The sequence below is a fragment of the Crinia signifera genome, chromosome 5 (assembly GCF_055691185.1).
Source record: "Crinia signifera chromosome 5, ASM5569118v1, whole genome shotgun sequence".
In the NCBI taxonomy this organism is placed as follows: Eukaryota; Metazoa; Chordata; class Amphibia; order Anura; family Myobatrachidae; genus Crinia; species Crinia signifera.
This window is the reverse complement of record NC_139221.1, coordinates 335,598,186-335,626,181: the sequence shown is the minus strand read 5'-3', so window position 1 is coordinate 335,626,181 and position 27,996 is coordinate 335,598,186. Positions and strand designations below refer to the sequence as shown.

The following is a 27,996-nucleotide window of genomic DNA, read 5'->3' as shown; positions in this document are numbered from 1 at the left end:
GCCACCAGTACGGGTTATACCATCCTGCAAACACATGGGGGGGTTATGTGACAATGATATAATGGGGGGTCTGTCCTATGTAATGCACCACTGGGGCAGCTGCACATCCCCCACCCCGCCCACCACTACGGGTTATACCATCCTGCAAACACATGGGGGGTTATGTGACAATGATATAATGGGGGGTCTGTCCTATGTAATGCACCACTGGGGCAGCTGCACACCCCCCACCACTACGGGTTATACCATCCTGCAGACACATGAGGGGGGTTATGTGACAATGATATAATGGGGGGTCTGTCCTATGTAATGCACCACTGGGGCAGCTGCACACCCCCCACCCGGCCTGGTCACCACTAGTACATATCAGCTTCACAATACTGGGCCATAGGGACGCCCCCCTCTAACTGGCATTCAGAGGATGCCCCCTAACTGCAATTCAGAAGACTATAGCCCAGTATCACTACTTGATATAGTATAGAATAGTATCTAGAACCGGTGTCCCATATGTGTGCGGTCAATACGAAAGTAGGGATGGTCCATACATTATATATACTGCTTTCATGTTCCTTTGTATCTTACATACATATAGTGCTCCCACCATGAGCAGGGAATTAGTTAGAGGGGGAGATATAGAGATACCCACACAGGGACAATCGTATGGTGACAGGAGGGATAACGGCAAGTGTAATCTATAGGAGAATGGGTTTTGTTATTATATGTATTTATATTTCTAATATTCAGATGAAATTGTCATATAAGTACGGATTTGCACATATGCATCTTTGGTCCGTGTGTGGCATCATAAGGGTTAATAACCCTGTAGTAATAGGAGGGACGCTACACACAATAAATAAATAGCAATAGAAAGGAATATAATGTGCAGTCCATGTGAGGAGAACATGAAATTGTGTATAATAATAATGTAGAACAAAATGTAATGGTGAGAGGCATTATGGCTTAGAACCGAGGCAAAACCCTTTTTAAAAATGGCGACCGCAGCGACATTTGAGGCTGGGATTACAATAATTAACTCACAGAAAATGGCCGTGGATACAGTTGTTTGGAGGCAATGATAATGAGGCTTGGATGTATAAACGAGGTTTAGAGAAAAAACAAAATGGCCGTGGACTGATATTTTATTGGTGGAATGGAAACGAGGCTTGGAAACAAATGAAAGATGGCCGCTGCTGCTTATAAATATGAGCAGCAGAAACGAGGTGCGGAAGCGCACAGAGGCAAGTGCCCCCGAAATGGAGACAGAGGCACAGGGGTTCCATCTGAGGAAGCCGCTGACCTATCTTTCAAAGCGGAGAAACGTGATTCTGGAGCCCCATGCAGCCCGGTCACCAGCAATACAACAGCAAAGTGGTCTCCGTATCTGTGCTATATAGCCACTAACCACCTGGAGTGCACTCCCGCAGCAAAGGGAGGTAGTGTAGTAATGTACAGTATCCGTGCTCCCAGCACTGGAGCACCAGCGGCAGGCAGGGGAGATGGAGCTACTCCCGGCGCCAGGCAGGGGAGATCAAAGAACTGATCCCAGTGCTGACAGTCCAGGCGGGGGAGAGGCGTCTGTTTGTAATTGGCACCTTTTTGGCCGCCAATGAAAGCCGCTACCTGCGGCATTTGAACAATGGCGCCCATTCGGGAGCCAATCAAAAGAAAAGAAGAGGCGCCGCCACTGGCCAGCGGCAGAAGATGGCAGCCGGACAAGGAGAGGCCAGCGGGGGTGGAAAGCACTAGAGCGGACGAAGCTCCCCCCCCCCTCCCAACCCCAGGTAGGCGGCCCCAGGCCACCTACCCTAGACTACCGGGTGTCGGGCACTAGGCCAGTGGGCACTGTCAGACCCTTCCGGCCTGTGGGCAAGTGAGTCGGGCCCTCTCGGCCTGGGGCATGTAATCGTGGGGCCCTCTTGGCCCTTGTTGTAGTCTGGCCCTCCTGGCTCGTAGTCTGTAAGTGGGCCATCCAGGCCTGAGGCCCCTATAAGTTGGGCATTAGGCCCGTGGCCCTTTCCCCACTGGTGGCCCCGACAAAGTCGGGCATTAGGCCTGAGGCCCCTATAGCTGGGTGCTAGGCCCCGGGGATTAATTGAGTTAGGCTCTAGGGCTGTGCCCCCAGTCAGGCTTTAGGCCTGTAGACAGAAGACAGGCACTATGCCTGAACCACAGTTAGGAGTGATTGTAGTGTAAGGCACTGGTTCAATTAATAGGCAGGTGCTAGGCCTGCAAGTGTTTAGAAAAAGGGCTCTAGGTCCCATATTGTGGTTTCCTGTGGGTGGTTGGGGTTAACAGGTGGACGAGCTCCTCGGCAGTCCCCTCCTGGGTCCCCAAGTAGCTAACTGGTACCTAACTGGTTTGACGACGGTGAGTGTCGTGTGTGTTTGTCTCTGCCTGTCTCCCTTCCTTCCACAATCCAGGGTGTACGTGGACCTCGCATCTCCGTGTGAGGTCAAGGCCTCACCTAGGTGCGCGAGTGCCAATAGGTGACCCTCCGGGCTCTGAGGCTGTGTGTCGATGATGATGTGTCCCGGAGCCCGGAGGGTGTCTCTGTAGCGACGTCGCGGGACGAAGGGCGCATCGGTCTTCATCCAGGAGGAACAGCTCTCACCTACTCTCCTTCCTCCTAGGTGTTCGTGTTCGGGTGCCGGAGTTTCCAGGACCGTGGTTTGGCACGGCCTGAAGGTGAGAGGGTGCGGCGCCAGGTAAGTGGTCTGACTACACCTGCATGGCAGCAGGCACCACACCGCACCGCCCCACCACCCCTCTCACAGTAGTACACTCTGAAAAAGGGACTTTGTCCCTATAAACATCCAGAGACCCATATAGATTTATAACTGGGACTGGTACAGTAACTATATTTCTATTTACCTCATTGATACTCAAGCCATAGAAGCCTCACTGAGGGCCTTATTCGGTCGGAATGCGTATAGGCGGCCGATGGTTGGTGTTTTGCGCATGTGCAGAGGCGTATCTGCGCATGTGCGAACGCCTCACACGTCCGAACGCGGCGTGAATTCCGTGCAGAAAACGATCGTACAGAACCATCCCAGCAGGGGGTGGAGAGGGGCGCGAATGGCTTTTTGGGCTCATTACCATATGCGTACACCCCGCGTTTCATGGGCGTTCCCATGAAAACGCTGGGCGTACGTATGGTAATCCATCCGTGAGGCACGTGTGGGAGGCGGACAGCTGACATAGCCGGATGCCAGCTGCCCGCCCATATCCCTGTGTTTGCACGGAGAAATGCCCGAGTGGTCTGGAGCACGCGGTGCTGCCTGAGCACTCGGTCCAGCATTCGGCGACCATCGGAGGATGGGGGAGGTTCCCACAGATGAAGGAGGTGTTCACACGAAACATCCACTAGCAGTCCATTCGGATGGCGGCTTACCGCATTCGGACGGTGTGAGCGATCCCTACGGAAGGCGGGGCTAAGAACACTCGGTTCCAGTCCACAAATACGCATTCGTCCGAACCAACCAGAATAAGGCCCTAAGAGACATTTCAGCATTGCCTCATACTATTGCCTCAACGATTTTATACCTCTGTTACATGTTGTAGGTCTTGTTTGTCTATTTCAGGGGCAGCCAACTCCAGTCCTCGAGAACTACCAACAGTGCATGTTTTCCAGATCTCCTCACAGAATCACAAATGAAGTAATTAGCTCCACCTGTGGATCTTTTAAAATGTGTCAGTCAGTAATGAGTGCACCTGTGAGGTGAGCTGGAAAACGCTGGCTGTTGGTAGCTCTCGAGGACTGGAGTTGGCTACCCCTGGGCTATTTTAAGTGCACTGTTGTGAATATGAAATTTGCTTTTCACATAAAAAAATTAAAATATAGTTATACTGAGAAGTGTTGTAATATTATTAATTTTGGAGTCTAGGTGCCAGTTCTTATTGTCACCAATTTCTCTACTATTTGTGGTACAGGTTCCCAGCTCAGTGGAGTACGATTAGGTCCATTTGCCCAGTTTCTACTCCAGCGTCCACCCCTTCTGACTGCCCACCTCCTACCCCACCTGACTACCCATTTCCTACCCCAGCATCCACCCACCTGACTACCCACCTCCTACCCCAGCATCCACCCACCTGACTACCCACCTCCTACCCCAGCATCCACCCACCTGACTACCCACCTCCTATCCAAGCATCCACCCACCTGACTACCCACCTGTTATCCCAGTGTCCGCCCGTTCTGACTGGCCACCTCCTACCCCACCTGACTACCCACTTCCTACCCCAGCATCCACCGACCTGACTACCCACCTCCTACCCCAGCATCCACCAACCTGACTACCCACTTCCTACCCCAGCATACACCCCTCCTGACTACCCACCTCCTACCCCAGTGTCCGCCCACCTGACTACCCACCTCCTACCCCACCTGACTACCCACCTCCTACCCCAGCATCCACCCACCTGACTACCCACCTCCTACCCCAGAGTCCACCCACCTGACTACCCACTTCCTACCTCAGCATCCACCCACCTGACTACCCCAGCATCCACCCACCTGACTACCCACTTCCTACCTCAGCATCCACCCACCTGAATACCCACTTCCTACCTCAGCATCCACCCACCTGACTACCCAACTCCTACCCCAGCGTCCACCCCTCCTGACTACCCACCTATTACCCCAGTGTCCGCCCGTTCTGACTACCCACCTCATACTCCTCCTGACTACCGACCTCCCACCCCAGTGTCCGCCCGTCCTGACTACCTACCTCCCACCCCAGTGTCCACCCGTACTGACTACCCACCTCCTACCCCACCTGACTAACCACTTCCTACCCAAGCATCCACCCACCTGTTATCCCAGTGTCCGCCCGTTCTGACTACCCACCTCTTACTCCTCCTGACTACCGACCTCCCACCCCAGTGTCCGCCCATCCTGACTACCTACCTCCCACCCCAGTGTCCACCCGTACTGACTACCCACCTCCCACCCCAGCGTCTGCCCCTCCTGACTACCCACCTCCTACCCCAGCATCCACCCCTCCTGACTACCCACCTGCTACCCCAGTATCCACCCCTCCTGACTATCCAACCCACCTCCCACCCCAGCGTCTGCCCCTCCTGACTACTCACCTCCTACCCCAGCATCCACCCCTCCTGACTACCCACCTGTTACCCCAGTGTCCGCCCGTTCTGACTACCCACCTATTACTCCTCCTGACTACCCACCTACCACCCCAGCGTCCTCCCGTCCTGACTACCCACCTCCCACTCCAGCGTCCTCCCGTCCAGATTACCCACCTCCCACCCCAGCGTCCGCCCGTCCTGACTACTCACCTCCCACTCCAGCGTCTGCCCGTCCTGACTACCCACCGACCGCCCCAGCATCCGCCAGTCCTGACTACCCACCTCTTACTCCTCCTGACTTCCCACCTCCCAACCCAGCGTCCGCCCGTCCTGACTACTCACCTCCCACTCCAGCGTCTGCCCGTCCTGACTACTCACCTCCCACTCCAGCGTCTGCCCGTCCTGACTACCCACCGACCGCCCCAGCATCCGCCAGTCCTGACTACCCACCTCTTACTCCTCCTGACTTCCCACAGACCACCCCAGCATCCACCCATCCGGACTACCCACCTCTCACTCCCGTGTCCTCCCGTCCTGACTACCCACCTCTCACCCTAGTGTCCTCCCGTTCTGACTACCCCCGGCCACCCCAGCATCCACCCATCCTGACTACCCACTGACCACCCCAGCGTCCGCCCGTCCTGACTACCCAACTCTTACTCCTCCTGACTACCCATCTCCCACCCCAGCGTCCACCTTTCTTGACCACCCCAGCGTCCGCCCGTCCTGACTACCCAACTGTTACTCCTCCTGACTACCCACCTACCACCCCAGCGTCCACCTTTATTGACTACCCACCGACCACCCCAGTGTCCTCCCGTCCTGACTACCCACCGGCCACCCCAGCGTCCGCCCTGACTACCCACCTACCACCCCAGCGTCCGCCCGTCCCGACTACCCACCTACCACCCCAGTGTCCTCCCGTCCTGACTACCCAACTCTTACTCATCCTGACTACCCACCTACCACCCCAGCGTCCGCCCGTCCCGACTACCCACCTACCACCCCAGTGTCCTCCCGTCCTGACTACCCAACTCTTACTCATCCTGACTACCCACCTACCACCCCAGTGTCCTCACGTTCTGACTACCCAACTCTTACTCCTCCTGACTAACCACCTACCACCCCAGCGTCCACCTTTCTAGACTACCCACCGACCACCCCAGTGTCCTCCCGTCCTGACTACCCACTGGCCACCCCAGCATCCGCCCGTCTTGACTACCTACCTCCCACCCCAGTGTCCTCCCGTCCTGACTACCCACCTCCCACCCCAGCGTCCGCCCCTACTGACTACCCACCTCTTACTCCTCCTGACTACCCACCTCCCACCCCAGTGTCCGCCTGTCCTGACTACCGACCTACCACCCCAGCGTCCACCCGTCCTGACTACCCACCTACCACCCCAGTGTCCTCCTGTCCTGACTACCCAACTCTTATTCCTACCCACCTCTTACTCCTCCTGACTACCCACCTATCACCCCAGCGTCCACCTTTCTTGACTACCCACCGACCACCCCAGTGTGCTCCCGTCCTGACTACCCACCGGCCACCCCAGTGTCCTCCCGTCCTGACTACCCACCGGGCCACCCCAGTGTCCTCCCGTCCTGACTACCCACTAGCCACCCCAGTGTCCTCCCTTCCTGACTACCCACCCCAGTGTCCTCCCGTTCTGACTACCCACCGGCCACCCCAGTGTCCTCCCGTCCTGACTACCCACCTACCACCCCAGCGTCCTCCCGTCCTGACTACCAACCTACCACCCCAGCGTCCGCCCGTCCTGACTACCAACCTACCACCCCAGCGTCCGCCCGTCCGGACTACCCAACTCTTACTCCTCCTGACTACTCACATACCACCCCAGCGTCCACCTTTCTTGACTACCCACCGACCACCCCAGTGTCCTCCCGTCCTGACTACTCAACTCTTACTCCTCCGGACTACCCACCAACCACCCCAGCATCCGCCTGTCCTGACAACCCACCTCTTATCCCAGTGTCCTCCCGTCCTGACTACCCACCTACCACCCCAGCGTCCGCCCGTTCTGACTACCCACCTCTCACCCCAGCATCCGCCCCTCCTGACTACCCACCTCTTACTCCTCCTGACTACCCACCTCCCACTCCAGCGTCCGCCCGTCCTGACTACCCACCTCCCACTCCAGCGTCCGCCCGTCCTGACTACCCACCTCCCACTCCAGCGTCCGCCCCTCCTGACTACCCACCTCCCACTCCAGCGTCCGCCCCTCCTGACTACCCACCTCCCACTCCAGCGTCCGTCCTGACTACCCACCTCCCACTCCAGCGTCCACCCGTCCTGACTACCCAACTCCCACCCCAGCATCCGCCCGTCCTGACTACCCACCTTCCACTCCAGCGTCCGCCCGTCCTGACTACCCACCTTCCACTCCAGCGTCCGCCCGTCCTGACTACCCACCTCCCACTCCAGCGCCCGCCTGTCCTGACTACCCACCGACCACCCCAGCGTCCGCCCGTCCTGACTATCCACCGACCACCCCAGCATTTGCCCCTCCTGACTACCCACCTCCCACCCCAGCGTCCGCCTCTCCTGACTACCCACCTCTTACTCCTCCTGACTACCCACCTCCCACCCCAGCGTCCGCCCGTCCTGACTACCCACCTCCCACTCCAGCGTCCGCCCGTCCTGACTACCCACCTCCCACTCCAGCGTCCACCCCTCCTGACTACCCACCTCTTACTCCTCCTGACTACCCACCTCCCACCCCAGCGTCTGCCTGTCCTGACTACCCACCTCCCACTCCAGCGTCCGCCTGTCCTGACTACCCACCGACCACCCCAGCGTCCGCCCGCCCTGACTACCTACCTCCCGCCCGTCCTTACTACCCACCTCCCACCCCAGCTTCTGCCCGTCCTGACTACCCACCGACCACCTCAGCATCCGCCCCTCCTGACTACCCACCGACCACCCCAGCATCCGCCCGTCCTGACTACCTACCTCCCACTCCAGCGTCTGCCTATCCTGACTACCCACCGACCATCCCAGCGTCCGCCCGTCCTGACTAACTACCTACTGCCCGTCCTGACTACCCACCAACCACCCCAGTGTCTGCCCGTCCTGACTACCCACCGACCACCCCAGCGTCCGCCCCTCCTGACTACCCACCTCCCACTCCAGCGTCCCCCCCTCCTGACTACCCACCTACCACCCCAGCGTCCTCCCGTCCTGACTACCCACCTCCCACTCCAGCGTCCTCCCGTCCAGATTACCCACCTCCCACCCCAGCGTCCGCCCGTCCTGACTACTCACCTCCCACTCCAGCGTCTGCCCGTCCTGACTACCCACCGACCGCCCCAGCATCCGCCAGTCCTGACTACCCACCTCTTACTCCTCCTGACTTCCCACAGACCACCCCAGCATCCACCCATCCGGACTACCCACCTCTCACTCCCGTGTCCTCCCGTCCTGACTACCCACCTCTCACCCTAGTGTCCTCCCGTTCTGACTACCCCCGGCCACCCCAGCATCCACCCATCCTGACTACCCACTGACCACCCCAGCGTCCGCCCGTCCTGACTACCCAACTCTTACTCCTCCTGACTACCCATCTCCCACCCCAGCGTCCACCTTTCTTGACCACCCCAGCGTCCGCCCGTCCTGACTACCCAACTGTTACTCCTCCTGACTACCCACCTACCACCCCAGCGTCCACCTTTATTGACTACCCACCGACCACCCCAGTGTCCTCCCGTCCTGACTACCCACCGGCCACCCCAGCGTCCGCCCTGACTACCCACCTACCACCCCAGCGTCCGCCCGTCCCGACTACCCACCTACCACCCCAGTGTCCTCCCGTCCTGACTACCCAACTCTTACTCATCCTGACTACCCACCTACCACCCCAGTGTCCTCACGTTCTGACTACCCAACTCTTACTCCTCCTGACTAACCACCTACCACCCCAGCGTCCACCTTTCTAGACTACCCACCGACCACCCCAGTGTCCTCCCATCCTGACTACCCACTGGCCACCCCAGCATCCGCCCGTCTTGACTACCTACCTCCCACCCCAGTGTCCTCCCGTCCTGACTACCCACCTCCCACCCCAGCGTCCGCCCCTACTGACTACCCACCTCTTACTCCTCCTGACTACCCACCTCCCACCCCAGTGTCCGCCTGTCCTGACTACCGACCTACCACCCCAGCGTCCACCCGTCCTGACTACCCACCTACCACCCCAGTGTCCTCCTGTCCTGACTACCCAACTCTTATTCCTACCCACCTCTTACTCCTCCTGACTACCCACCTATCACCCCAGCGTCCACCTTTCTTGACTACCCACCGACCACCCCAGTGTGCTCCCGTCCTGACTACCCACCGGCCACCCCAGTGTCCTCCCGTCCTGACTACCCACCGGGCCACCCCAGTGTCCTCCCGTCCTGACTACCCACTGGCCACCCCAGTGTCCTCCCTTCCTGACTACCCACCCCAGTGTCCTCCCGTTCTGACTACCCACCGGCCACCCCAGTGTCCTCCCGTCCTGACTACCCACCTACCACCCCAGCGTCCTCCCGTCCTGACTACCAACCTACCACCCCAGCGTCCGCCCGTCCTGACTACCAACCTACCACCCCAGCGTCCGCCCGTCCGGACTACCCAACTCTTACTCCTCCTGACTACTCACCTACCACCCCAGCGTCCACCTTTCTTGACTACCCACCGACCACCCCAGTGTCCTCCCGTCCTGACTACTCAACTCTTACTCCTCCGGACTACCCACCAACCACCCCAGCATCCGCCTGTCCTGACAACCCACCTCTTATCCCAGTGTCCTCCCGTCCTGACTACCCACCTACCACCCCAGCGTCCGCCCGTCCTGACTACCAACCTACCACCCCAGCGTCCGCCCGTCCGGACTACCCAACTCTTACTCCTCCTGACTACTCACCTACCACCCCAGCGTCCACCTTTCTTGACTACCCACCGACCACCCCAGTGTCCTCCCGTCCTGACTACTCAACTCTTACTCCTCCGGACTACCCACCAACCACCCCAGCATCCGCCTGTCCTGACAACCCACCTCTTATCCCAGTGTCCTCCCGTCCTGACTACCCACCTACCACCCCAGCGTCCGCCCGTTCTGACTACCCACCTCTCACCCCAGCATCCGCCCCTCCTGACTACCCACCTCTTACTCCTCCTGACTACCCACCTCCCACTCCAGCGTCCGCCCGTCCTGACTACCCACCTCCCACTCCAGCGTCCGCCCCTCCTGACTACCCACCTCCCACTCCAGCGTCCGCCCCTCCTGACTACCCACCTCCCACTCCAGCGTCCGTCCTGACTACCCACCTCCCACTCCAGCGTCCACCCGTCCTGACTACCCAACTCCCACCCCAGCATCCGCCCGTCCTGACTACCCACCTCCCACTCCAGCGTCCGCCCGTCCTGACTACCCACCTCCCACTCCAGCGCCCGCCTGTCCTGACTACCCACCGACCACCCCAGCGTCCGCCCGTCCTGACTATCCACCGACCACCCCAGCATTTGCCCCTCCTGACTACCCACCTCCCACCCCAGCGTCCGCCTCTCCTGACTACCCACCTCTTACTCCTCCTGACTACCCACCTCCCACCCCAGCGTCCGCCCGTCCTGACTACCCACCTCCCACTCCAGCGTCCGCCCGTCCTGACTACCCACCTCCCACTCCAGCGTCCACCCCTCCTGACTACCCACCTCTTACTCCTCCTGACTACCCACCTCCCACCCCAGCGTCTGCCTGTCCTGACTACCCACCGACCACCCCAGCGTCCGCCCGCCCTGACTACCTACCTCCCGCCCGTCCTTACTACCCACCTCCCACCCCAGCTTCTGCCCGTCCTGACTACCCACCGACCACCTCAGCATCCGCCCCTCCTGACTACCCACCGACCACCCCAGCATCCGCCCGTCCTGACTACCTACCTCCCACTCCAGCGTCTGCCTATCCTGACTACCCACCGACCATCCCAGCGTCCGCCCGTCCTGACTAACTACCTACTGCCCGTCCTGACTACCCACCGACCACCCCAGTGTCTGCCCGTCCTGACTACCCACCGACCACCCCAGCGTCCGCCCCTCCTGACTACCCACCTCCCACTCCAGCGTCCCCCCCTCCTGACTACCCACCTCCCACTCCAGCGTCTGCCTGTCCTGACTACCCACCGACCACCCCAGCGTCCGCCCGTCCCGACTACCTACCTCCCGCCCTTCCTGACTACCCATCTCCCACCCCAGCGTCTGGCCGACCTGACTACCCACCTCCCACCCCAGCGTCCACCCCTCCTGACTACCCACCTCTTACTCCTCCTGACTACCCACCTCCCACCCCAGCGTCTGCCTGTCCTGACTACCCACCGACCACCCCAGCGTCCGCCCGCCCTGACTACCTACCTCCCGCCCGTCCTTACTACCCACCTCCCACCCCAGCTTCTGCCCGTCCTGACTACCCACCGACCACCTCAGCATCTGCCCCTCCTGACTACCCACCGACCACCCCAGCATCCGCCCGTCCTGACTACCTACCTCCCACTCCAGCGTCTGCCTATCCTGACTACCCACCGACCATCCCAGCGTCCGCCCGTCCTGACTAACTACCTACTGCCCGTCCTGACTACCCACCGACCACCCCAGTGTCTGCCCGTCCTGACTACCCACCGACCACCCCAGCGTCCGCCCCTCCTGACTACCCACCTCCCACTCCAGCGTCCCCCCCTCCTGACTACCCACCTCCCACTCCAGCGTCCGCCCGTCCTGACTACCCGCCGACCACTCCAGCGTCCGCCCCTCCTGACTACCCACCTCCCACCCCAGCGTCCGCCCCTCCTGACTACCCACCTCCCACTCCAGCGTCCGCCCCTCCTGACTACCCACCGACCACCCCAGTGTCTGCCCGTCCTGACTACCCACCGACCACCCCAGCGTCCGCCCCTCCTGACTACCCACCTCCCACTCCAGCGTCCGCCTGTCCTGACTACCCACCGACCACCCCAGCGTCCGCCCGTCCTGACTACCTACCTACCACTCCAGCGTCCGCCCGTCCTGACTACCTACCTCCCGCCCCTCCTGACTACCCACCTCCCACCCCAGCGTCTGGCCGACCTGACTACCCACCTCCCACTCCAGCGTCCGCCCGCCCTGACTACCCACCTCCCAACCCAGCGTCCGCCCGTCCTGACTACTCACCTCCCACCCAAGCGTCCGCCCGTCCTGACTACCCGCCGACCACCCCAGCGTCCGCCCGTCCTGACTACCCACTCCAGCGTCCGCCCCTCCTGACTACCCACCTCCCACCCCAGCGTCCGCTCCTCCTCACTACCCACCTCCCACTCCAGCGTCCGCCCCTCCTGACTACCCACCGACCACCCCAGTGTCTGCCCGTCCTGACTACCCACCGACCACCCCAGCGTCCGCCCCTCCTGACTACCCACCTCTTACTCCTCCTACTACCCACCTCCCACTCCAGCGTCCGCCTGTCCTGACTACCCACCGACCACCCCAGCGTCCGCCCGTCCTGACTACCTACCTACCACTCCAGCGTCCGCCCGTCCTGACTACCTACCTCCCGCCCTTCCTGACTACCCATCTCCCACTCCAGCGTCCGCCCCTCCTAACTACCCACCTCCCACCCCAGCGTCTGGCCGACCTGACTACCCACCTCCCACTCCAGCGTCCGCCCGCCCTGACTACCCACCTCCCACCCCAGCGTCCGCCCGTCCTGACTACTCACCTCCCACCCAAGCGTCCGCCCGTCCTGACTACCCGCCGACCACCCCAGCGTCCGCCCGTCCTGACTACCCACTCCAGCGTCCGCCCCTCCTGACTACCCACCTCCCACCCCAGCGTCCGCTCCTCCTCACTACCCACCTCCCACTCCAGCGTCCGCCCCTCCTGACTACCCACCGACCACCCCAGTGTCTGCCCGTCCTGACTACCCACCGACCACCCCAGCGTCCGCCCCTCCTGACTACCCACCTCTTACTCCTCCTACTACCCACCTCCCACCCCAGCGTCCGCCCATCCTCCTCACCTGCACAGGACACACATGGCGATGAAGCAGGCGGCTGGATTGGCAATGTTGCTCAGAATGACTGACAGGTGGTAGGCATCGGCCCCGTAGGGTAAGCAGCTGTAGGTCTGTACTGAAGGTAACACCCCATTGCTCAGGGCATTGGACACTCCAAGGAGAACCAGCAGGTAGATATTACGGGATGTCCAGAATGTCCGCACCTCAACTTGCACAGGGTCCCGCGCCTTCTCCTCCTCAGGGCTTCTCAGGGGATTGGAGTCCTCGGACCTCTCCCCGTCCTGGGGAACTGTCCCCACCCCAAGTTCTTGCTCGGATTCTTTTTGGCCTCTTTTATGCCAGATGAGCAGGATGGCAAATGCCAGTGCGGAGATGGCGAGCAGAGAGAAGAGTCCCCAGAAGTAGGAGGAGGCCGAGAAGTTTATGGGCATGTAGTGGGGCTCGGTGGCATTGTTATAGGTGTTGTTCCTGCACTCGAGTCTCCCTACGCCCTGCCCCAGGGCCAACACGCAGGGAAACAGCGCACTGAGGCCCTGCCCAATGAAGAAACTGCGCACGTACTGCTGCGGGAAGCGGAACATGAAGGGCAGGAAGGTGACGTTAGAGGTACAACAGCCCAGAGCCAGCAGATACGCCAGGAGCAGGTACGCCACGCTGCGCTCCTCGCCAGTCACAAGCACACGCCGGTTCCAGAACACAGCCAGGAAGGCCGCCGCCAAGAGGCTCACGCCATGTATGGAGCGGATCAGCCATGGCTCAGAAACCCGGCCAGGAGGGCACAAGCGGTGACTCAGAGTGACCGCCAGGGGGCCAATGTTCCCTAAGGCAATGAGTACGGTGAGGTAGGCGGGCAGGTTCCAACCTGGGGGAGAAAGGTATGCGTGTTATTATCAAGTGTTACATACAGGGAGTGCAGGGGTGAGCTACAGGTGATCATACAGAGAGAGCGCAGGGGTGAGCTACACGCGATCATACAGAGAGAGCAGGGGTGAGCTACAGGTGATCATACAGAGAGAGTGCAGGGGTGAGCTACAGGTGATCATACAGAGAGAGCGCAGGGGTGAGCTACACGCGATCATACAGAGAGAGCAGGGGTGAGCTACAGGCCATCATACAGAGAGAGAGCGCAGGGGTGAGCTACAGGTGATCATACAGAGAGCGCAGAGGTGAGCTACAGGTGATCATACAGAGAGAGCGCAGGGGTGAGCTACAGGCGATCATACAGAGAGAGCGCAGGGGTGAGCTACAGGCGATCATACAGAGAGAGCGCAGGGGTGAGCTTCAGGTGATCATACAGAGAGAGCGCAGGGGTGAGCTACACGCAATCATACAGAGAGATCGCAGGGGTGAGCTACAGGCGATCATACAGAGAGCGCAGGGGTGAGCTACACACGATCATACAGAGAGCGCAGGGGTGAGCTACACGCGATCATACAGAGAGAGCGCAGGGGTGAGCTACACGCGATCATACAGATAGAGCTCAGGGGTGAGCTACGGGTGATCATACAGAGAGAGTGCAGGGGTGAGCTACACAGGATCATACAGAGAGAGCGCAGGGGTAAGCTACAGGCGATCATACAGAGAGCGCAGGGGTGAGCTACACACGATCATACAGAGAGCGCAGGGGTGAGCTACACGCAATCATACAGAGAGAGCGCTGGGGTGAGCTACACGTGATCATACAGAGAGAGCTCAGGGGTGAGCTACGGGTGATCATACAGAGAGAGTGCAGGGGTAATCTACAGGTGATCATACAGAGAGAGCGCAGGGGTGAGCTACACGCGATCATACAGAGAGCGCAGGGGTGAGCTACACGATCATACAGAGAGCGCAGGGGTGAGCTACACGCGATCATACAGAGAGAGCGCGCAGGGGTGAGCTACACGCGATCATACAGAGAGAGCGCAGGGGTGAGCTACGGGTGATCATACAGAGAGAGCGCAGGGGTGAGCTACACACGATAATACAGAGAGCACAGGGGTGAGCTACACGCGATCATACAGAGAGAGCGCAGGGGTGAGCTACACGTGATCATACAGAGAGCGCGCAGGGGTGAGCTACACGTGATCATACAGAGAGCGCGCAGGGGTGAGCTACACGCGATCATACACAGAGAGCGCAGGGGTGAGCTACATGTGATCATACAGAGAGCGCAGGGGTGAGCTACACGTGATCATACAGAGAGAGTACAGGGTGAGCTACAGGTGATCATACAGAGAGCGCAGGGGTGAGCTACACGTGATCATACACAGAGAGCCCAGGGGTGAGCTACACACGATCATACAGAGAGAGCGCAGGGGTGAGCTACACACGATAATACAGAGAGAGTACAGGGTGAGCTACACGTGATCATACAGAGAGCGTCCTCGCTACACGTGATCATACAAAGAGAGTACAGGGTGAGCTTCACGTGATCATACAGAGAGCGCGCAGGGGTGAGCTACACACAATCATACACAGAGAGCGCAGGGGTGAGCTACACGCGATCATATAGAGAGAACGCAGGGGTGAGCTACACGTGATCATATATAGAGTATGTGGAGGGGACGCAACAATTGGTAGCACATTGCCACCTAGTTGCAGCCTGCAGTACTGCACCTTCCAGAATCAATCTGTAGTATATACGACGGGCTTCTAACTAGTATTATATCATTTCTATAATCACAATAACTACAGTATGGTAATCCACACTTTGCTCCTGCTCCGCCCTGTCACCCTACAGTCTATGCTGGGAGCAGTGGTCCTCGCACAATGCTCTGTTACTGCTCCGCTCTGTCACCCTACAGTCTATGCTGGGAGCAGTGGTCCTCGCACAATGCTCTGCTACTGCTCCGCTCTGTCACCCTACAGTCTATGCTGGGAGCAGTGGTCCTCGCACAACGCTCTGTTACTGCTCCGCTCTGTCACCCTACAGTCTATGCTGGGACCAGTGGTCCTTGCACAACGCTCTGCTACTGCTCCGCTCAGTCACCCTACAGTCTATGCTGGGATCAGTGGTCCTCGCACAACGCTCTGCTACTGCTCCGCTCAGTCACCCTACAGTCTATGCTGGGATCAGTGGTCCTCGCACAACGCTCTGCTACTGCGCCGCTCTGTCACCCTACAGTCTATGCTGGGAGCAGTGGTCCTCGCACAACGCTCTGCTACTGCTCCGCTCTGTCACCCTACAGTCTATGCTGGGACAAGTGGTCCTCGCACAACGCTCTGCTACTGCTCCGCTCTGTCACCCTACAGTCTATGCTGGGACAAGTGGTCCTCGCACAACGCTCTGCTACTGCTCCGCTGTCACCCTACAGTCTATGCTGGGAGCAGTGGACCTCGCACAACGCTCTGTTACTGCTCCGCTCTGTCACCCTACAGTCTATGCTGGGAGCAGTGGTCCTTGCACAACACTCTGCTACTGCTCCGCTCTGTCACCCTACAGTCTATGCTGGGAGCAGTGGTCCTCGCACAACGCTCTGCTACTGCTCCGCTGTCACCCTACAGTCTATGCTGAGAGCAGTGGTCCTCGCACAACGCTCTGCTACTGCTCCGCTCTGTCACCCTACAGTCTATGCTGAGAGCAGTGGTCCTCGCACAACGCTCTGCTACTGCTCCGCTCTGTCACCCTACAGTCTATGCTGGGAGCAGTGGTCCTCGCACATCGCTCTGCTACTGCTCCGCTCAGTCACCCTACAGTCTATGCTGGGAGCAGTGGTCCTCGCACATCGCTCTGCTAGTGCTCCGCTCTGTCACCCTACAGTCTATGCTGGGAGCAGTGGTCCTCGCACAATGCTCTGTTACTGCTCCGCTCTGTCACCCTACAGTCTATGCAGGGAGCAGTGGTCCTCGCACAACGCTCTGCTACTGCTCCGCTCAGTCACCCTACAGTCTATGCAGGGAGCAGTGGTCCTCGCACAACGCTCTGCTACTGCTCCGCTCAGTCACCCTACAGTCTATGCAGGGAGCAGTGGTCCTCGCACAACGCTCTGCTACTGCTCCGCTCTGTCACCCTACAGTCTATGCTGGGAGCAGTGGTCCTCGCACAACGCTCTGCTACTGCTCCGCTCTGTCACCCTACAGTCTATGCTGGGAGCAGTGGTCCTCGCACATCGCTCTGCTACTGCTCCGCTCAGTCACCCTACAGTCTATGCTGGGAGCAGTGGTCCTCGCACATCGCTCTGCTAGTGCTCCGCTCTGTCACCCTACAGTCTATGCTGGGAGCAGTGGTCCTCGCACAATGCTCTGTTACTGCTCCGCTCTGTCACCCTACAGTCTATGCTGGGAGCAGTGGTCCTCGCACAACACTCTGCTACTGCTCCGCTCTGTCACCCTACAGTCTATGCTGGGAGCAGTGGTCCTCGCACAACGCTCTGCTACTGCTCCGCTGTCACCCTACAGTCTATGCTGAGAGCAGTGGTCCTCGCACAACGCTCTGCTACTGCTCCGCTCTGTCACCCTACAGTCTATGCTGGGAGCAGTGGTCCTCGCACAACGCTCTGCTACTGCTCCGCTCAGTCACCCTACAGTCTATGCTGGGAGCAGTAGTCCTCGCACATCGCTCTGCTAGTGCTCCGCTCTGTCACCCTACAGTCTATGCTGGGAGCAGTGGTCCTCGCACAATGCTCTCCTACTAGTCCGCTCTGTCACCCTACAGTCTATGCTGGGAGCAGTGGTCCTCGCACATCGCTCTGCTACTGCTACGCTCTGTCACCCTACAGTCTATGCTGGGAGCAGTGGTCCTCGCACATCGCTCTCCTACTGCTCCCCTTTGTCACCCTACAGTCTATGCTGGGAGCAGTGGTCCTCGCACAACGCTCTGCTACTGCTCCGCTCTGTCACCCTACAGTCTATGCTGGGAGCAGTGGTCCTCGCACAACGCTCTGCTACTGCTCCGCTCTGTCACCCTACAGTCTATGCTGGGAGCAGTGGTCCTCGCACAACGCTCTGCTACTGCTCCGCTCTGTCACCCTACAGTCTATGCTGGGAGCAGTGGTCCTCGCACATCGCTCTGCTACTGCTCCGCTGTCACCCTACAGTCTATGCTGGGAGCAGTGGTCCTCGCACAACGCTCTGATACTGCTCCGCTGTCACCCTACAGTCTATGCTGGGAGCAGTGGTCCTCGCACAACGCTCTGCTACTGCTCCGCTCTGTCACCCTACAGTCTATGCTGGGAGCAGTGGTCCTTGCACATCGCTCTGCTAGTGCTCCGCTCTGTCACCCTACAGTCTATGCTAGGAGCAGTGGTCCTCGCACAACGCTCTGCTACTGCTCTGCTCTGTCACCCTACAGTCTATGCTGGGAGCAGTGGTCCTCGCAAAACGCTCTGTTACTGCTCTGCTCTGTCACCCTACAGTCTATGCTGGGAGCAGTGGTCCTCGCACAACGCTCTGCTACTGCTCCGCTCTGTCACCCTACAGTCTATGCTGGGAGCAGTGGTCCTCGCACTACGCTCTGCTACTGCTCCGCTCTGTCACCCTACAGTCAATGCTGGGAGCAGTGGTCCTCGCACAACGCTCTGCTACTGCTCCGCTCTGTCACCCTACAGTCTATGCTGGGAGCAGTGGTCCTCGCACAACGCTCTGTTACTGCTCCGCTCTGTCACCCTACAGTCTATGCTGGGAAAAGTGGTCCTCGCACAACGCTCTGCTACTGCTCCGCTCTGTCACCCTACAGTCTATGCTGGGAGCTGTGGTCCTCGCACATCGCTCTGCTACTGCTCCGCTCTGTCACCCTACAGTCTATGCTGGGAACAGTGGTCCTCGCACAACGCTCTGCTACTGCTCCGCTCCGTCACCCTACAGTCTATGCTGGGAGCAGTAGTCCTCACACAACGCTCTGCTACTGCTCCGCTCTGTCACCCTACAGTCTATGCTGGGAGCAGTAGTCCTCACACAACGCTCTGCTACTGCTCCGCTCAGTCACCCTACAGTCTATGCTGGGAGCAGTAGTCCTTGCACAACGCTCTGCTACTGCTCCGCTCTGTCACCCTACAGTCTATGCTGGGAACAGTGGTCCTCGCACAACGCTCTGCTACTGCTCCGCTCCGTCACCCTACAGTCTATGCTGGGAGCAGTAGTCCTCACACAACGCTCTGCTACTGCTCCGCTCTGTCACCCTACAGTCTATGCTGGGAGCAGTAGTCCTTGCACAACGCTCTGCTACTGCTCCGCTCAGTCACCCTACAGTCTATGCTGGGAGCAGTAGTCCTTGCACAACGCTCTGCTACTGCTCCGCTCTGTCACCCTACAGTCTATGCTGGGAGCAGTGCTCCTCACACAACGCTCTGCTACTGCTCCGCTCAGTCACCCTACAGTCTATGCTGGGAGCAGTAGTCCTCGCACAACGCTCTGATACTGCTCCGCTCTGTCACCCTACAGTCTATGCTGGGAGCAGTAGTCCTTGCACAACGCTCTGCTACTGCTCCGCTCTGTCACCCGACAGTCTATGCTGGGAGCAGTGGTCCTTGCACAACGCTCTGCTACTGCTCCGCTCAGTCACCCTACAGTCTATGCTGGGAACAGTGGTCCTCGCACATCGCTCTGCTACTGCTCCGCTCTGTACCCTACAGTCTATGCTGGGAGCAGTAGTCCTCACACAACGCTCTGCTACTGCTCCGCTCAGTCACCCTACAGTCTATGCTGGGAGCAGTGGTCCTCGCACAACGCTCTGCTACTGCTCCGCTCAGTCACCCTACAGTCTATGCAGGGAGCAGTGGTCCTCGCACAACGCTCTGCTACTGCTCCGCTCTGTCACCCTACAGTCTATGCTGGGAGCAGTAGTCCTTGCACAACGCTCTGCTACTGCTCCGCTCAGTCACCCTACAGTCTATGCTGGGAGCAGTAGTCCTTGCACAACGCTCTGCTACTGCTCCGCTCTGTCACCCTACAGTCTATGCTGGGAGCAGTAGTCCTCGCACAACGCTCTGCTACTGCTCCGCTCCGTCACCCTACAGTCTATGCTGGGAGCAGTAGTCCTCACACAACGCTCTGCTACTGCTCCGCTCTGTCACCCTACAGTCTATGCTGGGAGCAGTAGTCCTTGCACAACGCTCTGCTACTGCTCCGCTCTGTCACCCTACAGTCTATGCTGGGAGCAGTGCTCCTCGCACAACGCTCTGCTACTGCTCCGCTCAGTCACCCTACAGTCTATGCTGGGAGCAGTAGTCTGATACTGCTCCGCTCTGTCACCCTACAGTCTATGCTGGGAGCAGTAGTCCTCGCACAACGCTCTGCTACTGCTCCGCTCTGTCACCCTACAGTCTATGCTGGGAGCAGTGGTCCTTGCACAACGCTCTGCTACTGCTCCGCTCAGTCACCCTACAGTCTATGCTGGGAACAGTGGTCCTCGCACATCGCTCTGCTACTGCTCCGCTCTGTACCCTACAGTCTATGCTGGGAGCAGTAGTCCTCACACAACGCTCTGCTACTGCTCCGCTCAGTCACCCTACAGTCTATGCAGGGAGCAGTGGTCCTCGCACAACGCTCTGCTACTGCTCCGCTCTGTCACCCTACAGTCTATGCTGGGAGCAGTGGTCCTCGCACAACGCTCTGTTACTGCTCGCTCTGTCACCCTACAGTCTATGCTGGGAGCAGTGGTCCTCGCACAACGTTCTGTTACTGCTCCGCTCTGTCACCCTACAGTCTATGCAGGGAGCAGTGGTCCTCGCACAATGCTCTGCTACTGCTCCGCTCTGTCACCCTACAGGGAGCAGTGGTCCTCAGTATGTATGGGGCTGGGTGGGGTCCTGTTCTAGTTTACACATGAGACGCACCTTCTGGAAGCTCATTCACAACTACTGGAAGCTCCACCCACAGGGAGTTCACCGACACCCAGGAGCCCATGCCAAATAGGGCCACAAGGGCATGTGTGACGAGTGCGCGGCCAGTCGCCTCCATGTCCTGGGCTCTGCGCGGGAACAAGAAAATAGTATATTATACACCGCCCGCTCACACCACCTCGTACCACCCTGCTCACACAGCGCCCCCTCGTACCACCCTGCTCACACAGCGCCCCCTCGTACCACCATACTCACACATCACCCCTTCGTACCACTCTACTCACACAGCGCCACCTCGTACCACCCTACTCACACAGCGCTACCTCGTACCACCCTACTCACACAGCGCCACCTCGTACCACCCTACTCACACATCACCCCTTCGTACCACCCTACTCACACATCACCCCCTCGTACCACCCTACTCACAGCGCCACCTCGTACCACCCTACTCACACATCACCACCTCGTACCACCCTACTCACACAGCGCCACCTCGTACCACCCTACTCACACAGCGCCACCTCGTACCACCCTACTCACACAGCGCCACCTCGTTCCACTCTACTCACAGCGCCACCTCGTACCACCCTACTCACACATCACCACCTTGTAACACCCTACTCACACATCACCACCTCGTACCACCCTGCTCACACATCTCCCCCTAGTACCACCCTACTCACACAGTACCACCTCGTACCACCCTGCTCACACATCACCTCCTCATACCACCCTGCTCACACATCACCTCCTCGTATCACCCTACTCACACATCACCCCCTCATACCACCTTACTCACACATCACCCCCTCGTACCACCCTGCTCACACATCACCCCCTCGTACCACCCTACGCACACATCACCTCCTCGTACCACCCTACTCACACAGCGCCACCTCATACCACCCTGCTCACACATCACCACCTCGTACCACCCTACTCACACATCACCCCCTCGTACCACCCCGTTCACACAGCGCCCCCTCGTACCACCCTACTCACACATCACCCCCTCGTACCACCCCGTTCACACATCACCTCCTCGTACCACCCTACTCACACATCACCCCCTCGTACCACCCTACTCACACAGTGCCACCTCGTACCACCCTACTAACAGCGCCACCTCTTACCACCCTGCTCACACATCACCACCTCGTACCACCCTACTCACACAGTGCCACCTCGTACCACCCTACTCACACATCACCACCTCATACCAACCTACTCACAGCGCCACCTTGTACCACCCTACTCACAAAAGCACCACCTCGTACCACCCTGCTCACAGAGTGCAACCTCGTACCACCCTACTCACAGCGCCACCTCGCACCACCCTGCTCACACAGCGCCACCTCACCCACTCACACATCAGCATCTCGTACCACCCTACTCACACAGCGCCACCTCGTACCACCATACTCACACAGCTCCACCTCGTACCACCTTACTCACACATCACCCCCTCGTACCACCTTGCCCACACAGTGCCCTCTCGTACCACCCTGTTCACACAGTGCCACCTCGTACCACCCTACTAACAGCGCCACCTCTTACCACCCTGCTCACACATCACCACCTCGTACCACCCTACTCACACAGTGCCACCTCGTACCACCTTACTCACAAAAGCACCACCTCGTACCACCCTGCTCACAGAGTGCAACCTCGTACCACCCTACTTACAGCGCCACCTCGCACCACCCTGCTCACACAGCGCCACCTCGTAACGCCCCACTCACACATCAGCACCTCGTACCACCCTACTCACACAGTGCCACCTCGTACCACCCTACTCACAAAAGCACCACCTCGTACCACCCTGCTCACAGAGTGCAACCTCGTACCACCCTACTCACAAAAGCACCACCTCGTACCACCCTGCTCACAGAGTGCAACCTCGTACCACCCTACTCACAAAAGCACCACCTCGTACCACCCTGCACACACAGTGCCCTCTCGTACCACCCTGTTCACACAGTGCCACCTCGTACCACCCTGCCCACACAGTGCCACCTCATACCACCCAGCACAGACAATGTATATTAATGACCTGAGTTGTACAATGTTACGAATAAGAGGATCCTTCTCCTGAGTCATCAACTTTCTCAGTGTGGAGAAATGTCAGTATCTAAAAAATATACAGAAGGGGCTATGAGACCCGCCCAGTGCAGGGTGACACACAGACAGAAGGGGGCTATGAGACCCGCCCAGTGCAGGGTGACACACAGACAGGAGGGGGCTATGAGACCGGCCCAGTGCGACACACAGACAGAAGGGGGCTATGAGACCCGCCCAGTGCAGGGTGACACACAGACAGAAGGGGGCTATGAGACCCGCCCAGTGCAGGGTGACACACAGACAGAAGGGGGCTATGAGACCCGCCCAGTGCAGGGTGACACACAGACAGAAGGGGGCTATGAGACCCGCCCAGTGCAGGGTGACACAGACAGAAGGGGGCTATGAGACCCGCCCAGTGCAGGGTGACACACAGACAGGAGGGGGCTATGAGACCGGCCCAGTGCAGGGTGACACACAGACAGTAGGGGGCTATGAGACCCGCCCAGTGCAGGGTGACACAGACAGAAGGGGGCTATGAGACCCGCCCAGTGCAGGGTGACACAGACAGAAGGGGGCTATGAGACCCGCCCAGTGCAAGGTGACACACAGACAGGAGGGGGCTATGAGACCCGCCCAGTGCAGGGTGACTCAGACAGAAGGGGGCTATGAGACCCGCCCAGTGCAGGGTGACACACAGACAGAAGGGGGCTATGAGACCGCCCAGTGCAGAGTGACACAGACAGAAGGGGGCTATGAGACCCGCCCAGTGCAGGGTGACACACAGACAAAGGGGGCTATGAGACCCGCCCAGTGCAGGGTGACACACAGACAGAAGGGGGCTATGAGACCCGCCCAGTGCAGGGTGACACACAGACAGAAGGGGGCTATGAGACCCGCCCAGTGCAGGGTGACACACAGACAGAAGGGGGCTATGAGACCCGCCCAGTGCAGGGTGACACAGACAGAAGGGGGCTAGGAGACCCGCCCAGTGCAGGGTGACACACAGACAGAAGGGGGCTATGAGACCCGCCCAGTGCAGGGTGACACAGACAGAAGGGGGCTATGAGACCCGCCCAGTGCAGGGTGACACACAGACAGAAGGGGGCTATGAGACCCGCCCAGTGCAGGGTGACACACAGACAGAAGGGGGCTATGAGACCCGCCCAGTGCAGGGTGACACACAGACAGAAGGGGGCTATGAGACCCGCCCAGTGCAAAGTGACACACAGACAGAAGGGGGCTATGAGACCCGCCCAGTGCAGGGTGACACACAGACAGAAGGGGGCTATGAGACCCGCCCAGTGCAGGGTGACACACAGACAGAAGGGGGCTATGAGACCCGCCCAGTGCAGGGTGACACACAGACAGAAGGGGGCTATGAGACCCGCCCAGTGCAGGGTGACACACAGACAGAAGGGGGCTATGAGACCGCCCAGTGCAGGGTGACACACAGACAGAAGGGGGCTATGAGACCCGCCCAGTGCAGGGTGACACACAGACAGAAGGGGGCTATGAGACCCGCCCAGTGCAGGGTGACACACAGACAGAAAGGGGCTATGAGACCCGCCCAGTGCAGGGTGACACAGACAGAAGGGGGCTATGAGACCCGCCCAGTGCAGGGTGACACAGACAGAAGGGGGCTAGGATACCCGCCCAGTGCAGGGTGACACAGACAGAAGGGGGCTATGAGACCCGCCCAGTGCAGGGTGACACACAGACAGAAGAGGGCTAGGAGACCCGCCCAGTGCAGGGTGACACACAGACAGAAGGGGGCTAGGAGACCCGCCCAGTGCAGGGTGACACACAGACAGAAGGGGGCTATGAGACCCGCCCAGTGCAGGGTGACACACAGACAGAAGGGGGCTATGAGACCCGCCCAGTGCAGGGTGACACACAGACAGAAGGGGGCTATGAGACCGGCCCAGTGCAGGGTGACACACAGACAGGAGGGGGCTATGAGACCGGCCCAGTGCAGGGTGACACACAGACAGAAGGGGGCTATGAGACCCGCCCAGTGCAGGGTGACACACAGACAGAAGGGGGCTATGAGAGCCGCCCAGTGCAGGGTGACACAGACAGAAGGGGGCTATGAGAGCCGCCCAGTGCAGGGTGACACACAGACAGAAGGGGGCTATGAGACCCGCCCAGTGCAGGGTGACACAGACAGAAGGGGGCTATGAGACCCGCCCAGTGCAAGGTGACACACAGACAGTAGGGGGCTATGAGACCCGCCCAGTGCAGGGTGACACAGACAGAAGGGGGCTAGGAGACCCACCCAGTGCAGGGTGACACAGACAGAAGGGGGCTATGAGACCCGCCCAGTGCAGGGTGACACACAGACAGACAGAAGGGGGCTATGAGACCCGCCCAGTGCAGGGTGACACACAGACAGAAGGGGGCTATGAGACCCGCCCAGTGCAGGGTGACACAGACAGAAGGGGGCTATGAGACCCGCCCAGTGCAGGGTGACACACAGACAGAAGGGGGCTATGAGACCCGCCCAGTGCAGGGTGACACACAGACAGAAGGGGGCTATGAGACCCGCCCAGTGCAGGGTGACACACAGACAGAAGGGGGCTATGAGACCCGCCCAGTGCAGGGTGACACACAGACAGAAGGGGGCTATGAGACCCGCCCAGTGCAGGGTGACACACAGACAGAAGGGGGCTATGAGACCCGCCCAGTGCAGGGTGACACACAGACAGAAGGGGGCTATGAGACCCGCCCAGTGCAGAGTGACACACAGACAGAAGGGGGCTATGAGACCCGCCCAGTGCAGGGTGACACAGACAGAAGGGGGCTATGAGACCCGCCCAGTGCAGGGTGACACAGACAGAAGGGGGCTATGAGACCCGCCCAGTGCAGGGTGACACACAGACAGAAGGGGGCTATGAGACCCGCCCAGTGCAGGGTGACACACAGACAGAAGGGTGCTATGAGACCCGCCCAGTGCAGGGTGACACACAGACAGAAGGGTGCTATGAGACCCGCCCAGTGCAGGGTGACACACAGACAGAAGGGGGCTATGAGACCCGCCCAGTGCAGGGTGACACACAGACAGAAGGGGGCTATGAGACCCGCCCAGTGCAGGGTGACACACAGACAGAAGGGGGCTATGAGACCCGCCCAGTGCAGGGTGACACACAGACAGAAGGGGGCTATGAGACCCGCCCAGTGCAGGGTGACACACAGACAGAAGGGGGCTATGAGACCCGCAGAGTGCAGGGTGACACACAGACAGAAGGGGGCTATGAGACCCGCCCAGTGCAGGGTGACACACAGACAGAAGGGGGCTATGAGACCCGCCCAGTGCAGGGCGACACACAGACAGAAGGGGGCTATGAGACCCGCCCAGTGCAGGGTGACACACAGACAGAAGGGGGCTATGAGACCCGCCCAGTGCAGGGTGACACACAGACAGAAGGGGGCTATGAGACCCGCCCAGTGCAGGGTGACACACAGACAGAAGGGGGCTATGAGACACTTACCGTCCCCTCACCTCGGCTGACTGTTCCGCACCTCGTACCTCAGACCATCATTCCTCTCCGTCCTCCATACAAACTGCAGGAAAGTTACACAAAGGTCGCACTCAGCCACAACAAGCCCATAAACTCATTATACAGATAAATCTCATTAACCCTGCGTTACAGGTGCCCACGTGGCACAGCAGACGCCAGGTATCATATATACTACACCATACAGAGTACCAGCCAGCAGCAGTCATTATACAGATACATCTCATTAACCCTGCGTTACAGGCGCCCACGTGGCACAGGAGACGCCAGGTATCATATATACCACACCATACAGAGTACCAGCCAGCAGCAGTCATTATACAGATACATCTCATTAACCCTGCGTTACAGGCGCCCACGTGGCACAGCAGACGCCAGGTATCATATATACCACACCATACAGAGTACCAGCCAGCAGCAGTCATTATACAGATACATCTCAGTAACACTGCGTTACAGGCGCCCACGTGGCACAGGAGACGCCAGGTATCATATATACTACACCATACAGAGTACCAGCCAGCAGCAGTCATTATACAGATAAATCTCATTAACCCTGCGTTACAGGTGCCCACGTGGCACAGCAGACGCCAGGTATCATATATACTACACCATACAGAGTACCAGCCAGCAGCAGTCATTATACAGATAAATCTCATTAACCCTGCGTTACAGGCGCCCACGTGGCACAGGAGACGCCAGGTATCATATATACCACACCATACAGAGTACCAGCCAGCAGCAGTCATTATACAGATACATCTCAGTAACCCTGCGTTACAGGCGCCCACGTGGCACAGGAGACGCCAGGTATCATATATACTACACCATACAGAGTACCAGCCAGCAGCAGTCATTATACAGATACATCTCAGTAACCTGCGTTACAGGTGCCCACGTGGCACAGGAGACGCCAGGTATCATATATACCACACCATACAGAGTACCAGCCAGCAGCAGTCATTATACAGATACATCTCAGTAACCCTGCGTTACAGGCGCCCACGTGGCACAGGAGACGCCAGGTATCATATATACTACACCATACAGAGTACCAGCCAGCAGCAGTCATTATACAGATAGATCTCATTAACCCTGCGTTACAGGCGCCCACGTGGCACAGGAGACGCCAGGTATCATATATACTACACCATACAGAGTACCAGCCAGCAGCAGTCATTATACAGATACATCTCAGTAACCCTGCGTTACAGGCGCCCACGTGGCACAGGAGACGCCAGGTATCATATATACTACACCATACAGAGTACCAGCCAGCAGCAGTCATTATACAGATACATCTCATTAACCCTGCGTTACAGGCGCCCACGTGGCACAGGAGACGCCAGGTATCATATATACTACACCATACAGAGTACCAGCCAGCAGCAGTCATTATACAGATAAATCTCATTAACCCTGCGTTACAGGCGCCCACGTGGCACAGGAGACGCCAGGTATCATATATACTACACCATACAGAGTACCAGCCAGCAGCAGTCATTATACAGATACATCTCAGTAACCCTGC

At 58.9% G+C, this 27,996-nt stretch overlaps 1 protein-coding gene across 7 annotated transcripts in view; it reads right to left on the bottom strand.

Moving 5' to 3' along the window:
* Positions 1 to 27,996, bottom strand: part of SLC52A2 (solute carrier family 52 member 2) — a 76,907-nt gene that overhangs the window by 16,974 nt on the left and 31,937 nt on the right. For 2 of the 7 annotated variants that reach the window (XM_083145088.1, XM_083145089.1), the window contains 4 exons: positions 26,439 to 26,511; positions 22,943 to 23,020; positions 20,881 to 21,014; positions 13,130 to 13,988 (listed from right to left, as the gene is read on the bottom strand). In XM_083145088.1, the coding sequence (XP_083001214.1) occupies positions 13,130 to 13,988; positions 20,881 to 21,014; positions 22,943 to 22,989 (1,040 nt within the window). In that variant the 5' untranslated portion in view covers positions 22,990 to 23,020; positions 26,439 to 26,511. The remainder of the gene's footprint in view (positions 1 to 13,129; positions 13,989 to 20,880; positions 21,015 to 22,942; positions 23,021 to 26,438; positions 26,512 to 27,996) is intronic. The other 5 variants (XM_083145090.1, XM_083145092.1, XM_083145093.1 and 2 more) reach the window with 3 other exon arrangements.